The 12,215-nt window shown below is 44.3% G+C and overlaps 1 protein-coding gene across 1 annotated transcript in view; it reads right to left on the minus strand.

The window, feature by feature from the left end:
• LOC311108925 (cadherin-7-like) overlaps positions 1-5,523 on the minus strand; it is a gene marked incomplete at both ends in the record, with an annotated part of 155,198 nt that extends 149,675 nt beyond the window's left edge. The window contains one exon of the mRNA XM_084151703.1: positions 5,287-5,523. Coding sequence (XP_084007829.1) covers positions 5,287-5,523 — 237 coding nt within the window. The remainder of the gene's footprint in view (positions 1-5,286) is intronic.
• Between the last annotated feature and the right edge of the window lie 6,692 nt (positions 5,524-12,215).

Raw genomic sequence — 12,215 nt, forward strand, 5'->3', positions numbered from 1 at the left:
TTGCAGAGGGAGGTGTTTAGTCCCAGGGTCCTTAGCTTAGTGATGAGCTTTGAGCGCACTATGGTGTTGAACGCTGAGCTGTAGTCAATGAACAGCATTCTCACGTAGGTGTTCCTTTTGTTCAGGTGGGAAAGGGCAGTGTGGAGTGCAAAAGAGATTGCACCATCTGTGGATCTGTTGGGGTGGTATGCAAATTGGAGTGGGTCTAGGGTTTCTGGGATAACGGTGTTGATGTGAGCCATGACCAGCCTTTCAAAGCACTTCATGGCTACAGATGTGAGTGCTACGGGTCGGTAGTCATTTAGGCAGGTTAACTTAGTGTTCTTGGGCAAAGGGAATATGGTAGTCTGCTTGAAACATGTTGGTATTACAGACTCAGTCAGTGACAGGTTGAAAATGTCAGTGAAGACACTTCCTGGTAATCTGTCTGGCCCTGTGGCCTTGTGAATGTTGACCTGTTTAAAGGTCTTACTCACACCGGCTACGGAGAGCATGATTACACAGTCGTCCGGAACAGCTGATGCTCTCATATATGCTTCAGTGTTGCTTGCCTCGAAGCAAGCATAGAAGTAATTTAGCTTGTCTGGAAGCTCATGCCTATCACTCACACACATCAAAAACTGCCAACAGATACCACGCAATTCATCAACGAGAAGCCTTGTATTTTTCACAATGCCTGTACTGGTGGCAGTAATAGCCTTTCTTATATTTTTCATGCAACAAATACGTACTTACCATTTGAGCAACAAATGAGAACAGCAGAACAACAATGTGCACGTAATGTACCCATCCCCTGGCTGTGGTTCAATGTGGAGTAGTAGGCTACTGAATCAGAACTTTCATTTCATAGCAGTTTGACATGTAATAGTCACATTTCCTTCACTCAGTCATTCCCAGTGTAAACATTGTAGCTATAACCATTAAAACCACTGTTCTGAACTAATATTTATACAAAACTTTTTATGGTCCATACACAGATCGTTACATAGCTACACATCCATAGTATACAGGTATTTTTATTCTCCACTACACAATAAGTAAGAAAAGAGTTACTGCTACATTACCTGCATTGGCAAATATCTTCAATCTCTAATGTTAATGTTACGTTACTGCTACCTAACGGTGTTCTGTACATCACAGTGTTCCGTACACTTGACCTTATTTTAGCTCCAAAACATTTGAATATTTCCAGGTCAACTGTAACATTAATACCGTTGTAAAGCACAATTTCTCCCCTTTCCAGCAAAATCAACGATGAGACCTCCACACTGACCGTCTCTGCATGATTGAAGAAGGCAATGGAGCTCCGCCGGGTCTTTTAAAATATGGCGGAGGGGGAAGCGAAGGCTACTTAGCGATTGTGAAAGGCGAAGATATGTTGTGTGGGGAATGCTTTTTCACCTGATTTGTCCAACTTATCGCCTCTAAAATGTCAGTAAACACTATAGAGAGTTTCTATGTCTCATTACAACCTATTTGAAGGTTTGTGTTGAATTTGAATAGGGGTTTTAGGGAGGCACTAACGTTATCTTCACAAGTAAACTGCGGCTGTCACGGCTTTTGAGAGTCATGATAGCTCGCAGTGATGATGCGAAAAATTAACTATTGATTGAATTATCTATTGATGAACTCACAAGTAATTCACTTTACACTCACCATTGATAATGTCTTAATAAATAAATAAATACCTTTAAATATGTGAGTTACACAAAATAGGGAACTTTATTTATAAAAATAAACAAATGTAATTGTATTATGACAGGAAATGTTTGGAAAGGGAAAGAGCCCAAGAAAATGAGTTTAATATTAGCCATAATAATATTAATACGAATACTCATTTAAACAAAAATCATGAGTAATGAAGGTTTCTTATAAGTATATGGATAAGCATGTTTTTGCGAGAGAAGCGCTACCCCAGTGGAAAGACGCTGTACGGCACACAATGAGTTTCATAATGCGTGCCGTACGTTACGTCGTGACGTGTCACGTCAGAGGAGTCAGTTTTTTCATATTTTCTCAAATACTATTGGTCCATTACCATATCAATCAGAGCTTGAATACAAACGTAGCTTACACCCCGGATTTTGATGCCAAAACAGTCGCTACAGTCCCATTAGTTTTCATTGCAGTCTTGTTTGAATGCCGCTGTTATGCAAAATGTGTACGGAACACTGTTAGGTAGCAGTACTACAATAAAGAACAATGACAAGTGATTGACTTTGAAATATTTTTTTTATGAACAGCAAGACAAGCTTACAAAATTGTACATTCAATTTGCAGTAAATGCTTTAGCTAGCTTAGCTAGTCTTTACATCAACTGGGTTTAACAAGATGACAGCCTGGTTTGCTGGTTTGCTCAGGAGTCCCTACAACATTAAACAAGATGAATAACAATTCATACAAAATGTATGTATACGCCCATATAGCAAGCTTCATGTATAGGTAGTTGGCTAATGTTAGCTAGTCAGATAGCTTTTAAAATATAGATTTTTGTAAATTAACTTTATGACCAAAAAATATTCATTATAGTTTTTCTCTACATTAGCTAATATATTCCTCTTCACTTCATTTTTTGCATGATTCGTTATGAAGTTATAATTCCTTACATTTGCCTCTATCCTAGTATTTTTGTCAGCTATCTTCCTGAAGCAACTTGAGAGCCTAGGGGTCGCAGAGCTTTATGGGAGTTTTGATAACCACGCGATAGGAAGTCTGCATGTCGATTCACTTCATTTGGAGGGCCAACTAGAGGGCTGAAAAAGCACTACCCCTCGCTCAAAGTTGAATTGGAACACCACTCCGACTCAATGTGGCTCACGGGATTGCGCAAAACGGAGTGGGATGGCTAAGTGGGAAGGCAAAGGGGAGGGGGGGGGTATTGGGATTGAGCCAGTAAGTTCTTCTTCATGACATGCCTTGGAGGACTAGCGTGTCTCTCACGCTCAGCCACGAGGTCAGAACTTCCTGCCATGTCAGACACAGTGTCATGACCCCGTGTAGCTCAGTTGGTAGAGCATGGCGCTTGCAACGCCAGGGTTGTGGGTTCGTTTCCCACGGGGGGCCAGTATGAAAAAAGTATGAAAATGTATGCACTCACTAACTGTAAGTCGCTCTGGATAAGAGTGTCTGCTAAAATGACTAAAATATATTTTTTTTAAATGACAACGTTGATTTTAAAGGACACCCTTTTGATCCTGGGAAACATAAATCGCCTCTAGGAATCAACAGATCTGATTGGTCAACCATGCGAGGGGGTGAAAGGTTGAGGTTTGGGAGGGATACCAGGTAGGGCTGGGCGGTATACCGTATTTTACTATTTACCGGTATTGATGTTTGTATTTTACCTCCTATAACGGTATTTGAATGTTTGGTTTGTTAAATGTGATATGCCGTGTGTAATGTCCATTTTTATAGTTTAAGCATGACTTGAGTCATCCCTCTCCACTCTCTCTCTCTCCCTCTCTCCATGCCGCTTTCCAAATAGACCTAGCCCCACCCCCTGTCCCTCAAAGAGCGCATTTGTTGTTGCTTGACCACGAGACACTTGAGTTCAGTCTGCATGGTCAATGCAGCACATGCAACAATGTTGATGACAACGACGTTGTTTCCACTTTGCTTCTTAATATAAATCCAAAAGTGTTCTATAATTACACTATAAGGTTCTGCAAACAGCTAGTTTGTCTTTTCTTAGCAAGGATTAGCTAAATTCTGTTAGCCGCTAATGCTACTCGCTTGTTAGCTGGCTAGCTAATATACAGTGCCTTCGGAAAGTATTCAGACCCCTTGACTTTCTCCACATTTTGTTACGTTACAGCCTTATTCTAAAATGTATTATATTGTTTTTTTCCCTCATCAATCTACACACAATACCCCATAATGACAAAGCAAAAACAGGTTTTTAGAGACTTAAATGGAAATATCACAGTTCCATAAGTATTCAGACCCTTTACTCAGTACTTTGTTGAAGCACCGCTACAAGCTTGGCACACCTGTATTTGGGGAGTTTCTCCCATTCTTCTCTGCAGATCCTCTCAAGTTCTGTCAGGTTGGATGGGGGAGTGTTGCTGCACAGCTATTTTCAGGTCCCTCCAGAGATGTTCGATCGGCTTCAAGTCCAGGCTCTGGCTGGGCCACATTTTTTGGTACCCTTCTCCAGATCTGTGCCTCAACACAATCCTGTCTTGGAGCTCTACAGCCAATTCGTTCGACCTCATGTCTTGGTTTTTGCTCTGGCATGCACTGTCAACTGTTGAACCTTATATAGACAGGTGTGTGCCTTTCCAAATCATGTCCAATCATTTGAATTTACCACAGGTGGACTCCAATCAAGTTGTAGAAACATCTCAAGGATGATCAATGGAAACAGGATGCACCTGAGCTCAATTTCGAGTCTCATAGCAAAGGGTCTGAATACTTATGTAAATAAGATATTTCTGTTTTTTATTTGTATAAAATTTGCAAAGATTTATAAAAACCTGTTTTCGCTTTGTCATTATGGGGTATTGTGTTTAGATTGTGGAACTAGTCAAGGGGTCTGAATACTTTCCGAAGAGAGCAAAAGTAGCTGGCTAATACAGCCTGATACCAGTGATTTTGTAGGCCTAAATCAGCATGTTGTTTGTGCAACAATATCTTCTAAATCAAAGAGGAATAGGCGAAGCATGAATATGTTGGCTACATGAAGAAGCATTTCATGTAGCCAAAGATTATTGGGTCCCCTAGGAAACACTGACCAACACTTTGGTTCCTACACTATATATACAAAAGTATGTGGACACCCATTCCAATTAGTGGATTTGACTATTTCAGCCACACTCATTGCTGAGAGGTGTATAAAATTGTGCACACAGCCATGCAATCTCCATAGACAAACATTGGTAGAAGAATGGCCCGTACTGAAGAGCTCAGTGACTTTCAACGTGTCATTGTCATAGGATGCCACGTTTCCAACAAGTCAGTTCGTCAAATTTCTGTCCTGCTAGAGCTGCCCCGGTTAACTGTAAGTGCTGTGTTTGTGAAGTGGAAACGTCTAGGAGCAACAACGGCTCAGCTGCGAAGTGGTAGGCCTCACAAGCTCACAGAATGGGACTGCCGAGAACATTTGCTTAACTGACCAATTCTGTAAATAGATATGGATGTGTTTTAACAAAATAAATAAGCAATTAGAGCAAATGTTCTTTACATCTTGTAATTTGTTCTCTCAAAATATGGTGAGGTTAAACACTAGCTCTTGTTTGTTTTTCATCCACACTGGTTTATAAACACACATTAAGTCCAAACACTTACCTTGCCAACATACAGAGGTTCTTCGCCTGTGTACTCCTCCAGGACAAAGAATTGGTTCCATACCCAGCTGCGTTTGTGCCGGCGAAGCAGATTCCAGCGGCCTACAGCAGTGTGCTGGGCCTGGTTCTGGCCCCCAGAGGCGGAGATCAACCCCCAGCAGCCCAGCTCCCAGAGGGGAAGCAGCAGAGCAAGGAGAGTTCCTGCTCTCCACAAGCTTCGTGAGCCACACCACCTCATTTAGGCCCCCTCCAACAAGCAACAAGCACAGGAGAGAATAAAATCACACAGCGGAGGAGAAAATGGCAAAATCCTCAGAGCCTGCTCCCAACTGTCCTCTAGACCCAATGTTTTCCAAAAAATAAAAATAAAAAAGTCAAAGAGGATATAACCTTGAAGAAGAGAGCTTTGATTGTAGAAAAGGGAAAAAGTCAAGCTCTGTGTATTGGAGTAGTGCTGCTGTTCCTTGGTCTTGATTGTATACAAAAGCCTGGGTAATTCCCTCCACTTTGGAGACAGAGATTTGACACTGAAGGTGGATAGAGGGGGGATCAATAGTGACAGGGAAGCTTGCTTCTTCACCACAGAGGTGGAGTAATTGGCACCTATCAGAGAGAGAGAGAGAGAGAGAGAGAGAGAGAGAGAGAGAGAGAGAGAGAGAGAGAGACTGCCGTCAGCAAAATTGCCTCGGTGACCGCAGTCACACAGACAGCAAGTAATGTGCTTGCTAATACAATGATAATTACATTTTTCAACCACAGATAAAGACATTGACCAAAAATGAAAATATGGTAAATACCATCAACATAACGTCCTGCAGGGACCCATTCAGTTCTACATACTAACCTACATTCCCATTATGACAAAACCAAATTGAGTAAGGTCAAATGTTAATAAGAATGTGAATGAGGCAAAATTACCTGGCTTTTCAATCTACACAAGCAAAGCAATTTCTACATTCAGGGAAACAATAATGGCTGGCCGGAATAACAATTAAGTGTCGTTTCAGCCTTCTTTCATGCTGAATTCCCATTACCGAGGTTTTACCTTTTCCAAAGTTGTTATCTTGTATAAGAGTACAAAGTAATAGCACAATGGCTCTCCGCCCGACAGTAACAAGGCTCATGATCTGTGTGGCAAGCCCTCATCCACAAGATTAAAAATAAATCTGAGCTGTCAGTAACGTGACAGACTGGCTCCAGTTCTGACCTGAACACCCAGCAGTCTGTTTGTGTGTGTGAGGACTGCGGAGCGCCGCATAAGAACATGCAATGGGATCTCAGCCGCCATCATGCTGCTGCATGGGAATGACTACCAACAACCAATAATGCATTTAGGAACTAGTGGAAGTAGTGAAATAGACTTATGACCAATTGTTGTCTAGGCCTTCATCACGCCTTATCCCAGCGACACCACCATTGGAGAATTATTAACTGAGCAGTATACTGTGACTGTGACTTCATCACTTTATTGTGTTGTTATCTAGTTAAGAGCTGAGCAGGCTTAGCCACAAAATACTGTAATAGCATTTAATGACAGCGTGAAAACTCTCAAAAGTCAGTTCATTCACCAGTATAGAATGGAACACACGTGAATGACCAGATATCACTTGACTTCACAATTCAAGTCAGTCAGAAGAAAGCCCACCATAATATCCAAGAGGCCTGTTAAAACTGAAAGCAAGCTCTTAAGAAACAGAAACCTAGAGTCTAGAGTCTTTACTGCACGTACATTTCCACCCTGACCTGTCTTTTTCTCTCCTCTACGTATACTATTGGCAGGTGCCTTGGCCAATAGAGATAATTGCCCTGGCACGCAATGACCTCTCTCTTCTCACACAGTCTCTCTAGCACTCATTGGTTTTCTCCTCATCCTCCCCGGGAGCCAAGTAAAAACAGCTAACACCACATCCTGTTGGAAGTCATTTTCTCTGCTCCACTCATGCCTTAACGAAGTAATTATAAAGTGCTGAAAATTAAAGGGAAATTCACCTCTATTTCACTATATATGTCCATTAATGTGTTATTAACATATCATATGTGTCATAGAAATTTAGAATTTTCTCACTACATGCAAATACGAGCAGTTCTGCATCTCACCGGTAGAAACGGGCCAGCTGCATTTCTTGGTTGTAAGCTAACCACAATATCCAGAATTCACACGATTTCAGGACGTGGAAGACCACCCCGTGGAGGTGCATCCAATTGATGTGAGAAATATCAAAATGTCTGTGTTTGTAGCCTGCAGCCAGAGGATTTCGAAACGGAACTGTAGTCTGAACTGAATGGGTTGGTGTGAAGTGTGACCCAGGTGCGGTGCAGGATAGACAGTAGGCAGTAGGCAGAGATGGTGAAACAAGGATCTTTACTGGTGGTCCCAAAACCAGGATACAAAATAACGGACTTGTCACGATAAAATAAAGGAGGAGCAAATTGGTCTCCAAAAACAGGCTGACAGCAAACATACGAAATACTAACTACGACTGAAAACAACAATCAAACAGGGAGAACACTTCTCAAGTACCTGTACATACATCTCGCGATCAGACACTGATTAGTACTGTTTGGCATCGAGAAACTAGCAGAGAAAACAGAGCAAGGGAACACAGGGAAGTGAGGGCTTAAATACACAGGTGAACAGGTAGACACAGGTGACACCAATAGGATAATGATTAGTCCAGACTGTGAGTGAGGAGGTGCCTAAGGTTGTCGGAGGATGACACCTAGTGGGTCACTCCGGAACTGCGACCCCCTCCTGTAACAGGTTGCCATGTCATCGGACATTGAAAAGTGATGCTATTCCATTGATTTTCCCTTTCACTTCAAACAGGAAAGCATCCGCACAGCAGAACATCAGCACAGCAGAAAAGAGGAGAAGCTGAGGTAAGGTAGCTAATGTTACCTAGCTAACTTGCTAGCTAGCGAACTACATTTGTTTATCTAAACCAAAATCTAGCTATCTAGCTTTCATAATACTTTGGCTAGACATTCCAAAGCATATCAATATAATTAGCCAGCTGCTATCTGACGATGTAATTTGTAACTTTGCAAGCTAACATTAGCTTCGTTAGGTTACGTTAGCTAACCATTAGCTAGCTAGCTAACTACCACAGAGGCTAACGTGACTGTGTTCTATTTAGAGTCCGATCCCATCAACATCTGCAGAGGCATCCACATGAAGTTCAGCACCAGGAACTAGTGTAAGTCACCTTTTAAAATCTTACTCAAATCGACTAAATCTTTCCATGAGTCCATGATGAGCAAATACATATACTGGACCTAGGCATAAACATGGTCTGTGTCTTGCTGTTATAGTTGGTATTTTTAAAAGTAGGCTAGCTATAACTTCTACTGTAGTTTTCTCTGTATTTTGGAGGCTTAGTTGATTGTTCAGGCAAGGCTTGAAGTCTGAATTGGAGAAAGGGAGGTATTAGAAAGGAGGGGATGGTGTGGATGACTGGCTGGTGTCTGTTGGGGGTGGGTATTGTGTGTGAAGGTTAGTATGCATGATCTATTGACATGAAAAAAATCACCAATACACTCAAATGTCTACAAGACAAGTGCTCATCAAACGTTCAAACCCTTGCAGTCAATTATTTGGCATGGGGGAAAGGGGCTGTTTGTATACTCTTCTAGCCTATTCACTCTATTGTTGACAATGCTTGTCTGCTCAACAGCACAACTGTAGGTGCTCATACACAACAATACACGATTAGACTGTATACAGATCAAGCCCCCTCAAACTGTTCACACCTTTGCTAACGGCCCATCTCAAGCTGTCATCAAGGCAAAGGGTGGCTTTTTGAAGAATCTCAAATGTAAATTTAATTTTGATTTGTTTAACACTTTTTTGGTTACTACATGATTCCATATGTGTTCTTTTATAGTTTTGATGTCTTCACTATTATTCTACAATGCCCGGACGTTTTTCACGGAATAATACTGCACCTAGTTAGCTAGCTGAATAAACTAAGTTAGTCTATTCCTAGAAAACATTAAACCGCTGTAGTTTACAACAATTATAGTTTCTGAGGTGGAAGTTGGGAGAGTTATATTTGGGAGTTGTGGTGAGGGAGGCCCCGCTCTCTCCTTTCCCAGATGTTTAGTTCATTTCATTCCGATCTCCTCTGCATTATTGTAGCCATCTGCTACAGCCTGTCAACTATGTCTCTGCCTATCCCTGTTCTCTCCTCTCCGCACAGGCTACACAAACGCCTCACACCGCGTGGCTGCTGCCTCTCTAACCTGGTGGTCCCTGCACGTACGACCCACGTGGAGTTCCAGGTCTCAAGCAGCCTCTGGAACTGCCGTTCTGCTGCCAACAAGGCAGAGTTCATCTCAGCCTATGCTACCCTCCAGTCCCTCGACTTCTTGGCGCTGACGGAAACATGGATTACCATTGAAAACACTGCTACTCCTGCTGCTCTCTCCTCGTCTGACCATGTGTTCTCGCATACCCCGAGAGCATCTGGTCAGCGGGGTGGTGGCACAGGAATCCTCATCTCTCCCAAGTGGACATTCTCAATTTTTCCCCTGACCCATCTGTCTATCTCTCCATTTGAATTCCATTCTGTCACAGTCACTAGCCCATTTAAGCTTAATATCCTTGTCATCTATCGCCCTCCAGGTTCCCTTGGAGTGTTCATCAATGAGCTTGACGCCTTGATAAGTTCCTTTCCTGAGGATGGCTCACCCCTCACAGTTCTGGGGGATTTCAACCTCCCTATGTCTACATTTGACTCATTTCTCTCTGCCTCCTTCTTTCCACTCCTCTCCTCTTTTGACCTCACTCTCTCACCGTCCCCCCCTACTCACAAGGCAGGCAATACGCTTGACCTCATCTTTACTAGATGCTGTTGTTCTACTAATCTCACTGCAACTCCCCTCCAAGACTCCGACCACTACTTTGTATCCTTTTCTCTCTCCCTCTCCTCCAACACTACTCACTCTGCCCCTACACAGATGGTAATGCGCCGTCGCAACCTTCGCTCTCTCTCTCCCGCTACTCTCTCCTCTTCCATCCTATCATCTCTTCCCTCTGCTCAATCCTTCTCCCTCCAATCTCCTGATTCTGCCTCCTCAACCCTCCTCTCCTCCCTTTCTGCATCCTTTGACTCTCTATGTCCCCTATCCTCCCGGCCGGCTCGGTCCTCCCCTCCAGCTCCGTGGCTTGATGACTCATTACGAGCTCACAGAACAGAGCTCCGGGCAGCTGAGGGGAAATGGAAGAAAACTAGACTCCCTGCGGACCTGGCATCTTTTCACTCCCTCCTCTCTACATTTTCTTCATCTGTTTCTGCTGCTATGGCCACTTTCTACCACTCTAAATTCCAAGCATCTGACTCTAACCCTAGGAAGCTCTTTGCCACATTCTCCTCCCTGCTGAACCCCCCCCCCCCTCTCTGTGGATGACTTCGTCAACCATTTTGAAAAGAAGGTTGACGACATCCGATCCTCGTTTGTTAAGTCAAATGACACTGCTGGTCCTGCTCACACTGCCCTACCCTATGCTTTGACTTCTTTCTCCACTCTCTCTCCAGATAAAATCTTGCGACTTGTGACGGCAGGCCGCCCAACAACCTGCCCGCTTGACCCTATCCCCTCCTCTCTTCTCCAGACCATCTCCGGTGACCTTCTCCCTTACCTCACCTCGCTGATCAACTCATCCTTGACCGCTGGCTATGTCCCTTCCGTCTTCAAGAGAGCGAGAGTTGCACCCGTTCTCAAAAAACCAACACTCGATCCCTCTGATGTCAACAACTACAGACCAGTATCCCTTCTTTCTTTTCTCTCCAAAACTATTGAGCGTGCCGTCTTTAGCCAACTCTCTTGCTATCTCTCTCAGAATGACCTTCTTGATCCAAACCAGTCAGGTTTCAAGACTGGTCATTCAACTGAGACTGCTCTTCTCTGTGTCACGGAGGCTCTCTGTACTGCTAAAGCTTACTCTCTCTCCTCTGCTCTTGTACTTCTAGACCTGTCTGCTGCCTTTGATACTGTGAACCATCAGATCCTCCTCTCCACCCTCTCCGAGCTGGGCATCTCCCGCGCGGCTCACTCTTGGATTGCGTCCTACCTGACCGGTCGCTCCTACCAAGTGGCGTGGCGAGAAGCTGTCTCCGCACCACGTGCTCTCACCACTGGTGTCCCCCAGGGCTCAGTTCTAGGCCCTCTCCTATTCTCGCTATACACCAAGTCACTTGGCTCTGTCATATCCTCACATGGCCTCTCCTATCATTGCTACGCTGACGACACACAACTAATCTTCTCCTTTCCCCCTTCTGATAACCAGGTGGCGAATCGCATCTCTGCATGTCTGGCAGACATATCAGTATGGATGACGGATCACCACCTCAAGCTGAACCTTGGCAAGACGGAGCTGCTCTTCCTCCCGGGGAAGGACTGCCTGTTCCATGATCTCGCCATCACGGTTGACAACTCCGTTGTGTCCTCCTCCCAGAGTGCGAAGAGCCTTGGCGTGACCCTGGACAACACCCTGTCGTTCTCCGCTAACATCAAGGCGGTGACCCGATCCTGTAGGTTCATGCTCTACAACATTCGGAGAGTACGACCCTGCCTTACACAGGAAGCGGCACAGGTCCTAATCCAGGCACTTGTCATCTCCCATCTGGATTACTGCAACTCGCTGTTGGCTGGGCTCCCTGCCTGTGCCATTAAACCCCTACAACTCATCCAGAATGCCGCAGCCCATCTGGTGTTCAACCTTCCCAAGTTCTCTCACGTCACCCCGCTCCTCCGCACACTCCACTGGCTTCCAGTTGAAGCTCGCATCTGCTACAAGACCATGGTGCTTGCCTACGGAGCTGTGAGGGGAACGGCACCTCCGTACCTTCAGGCTCTGATCAGTCCCTACACCCAAACGAGGGCACTGCGTTCATCCACCTCTGGCCTGCTGGCTCCCCTACCTCTGCG

The sequence above is a fragment of the Coregonus lavaretus genome, assembly GCF_964263955.1.
Source record: "Coregonus lavaretus genome assembly, chromosome: 34".
Lineage (NCBI taxonomy): Eukaryota > Metazoa > Chordata > Actinopteri > Salmoniformes > Salmonidae > Coregonus > Coregonus lavaretus.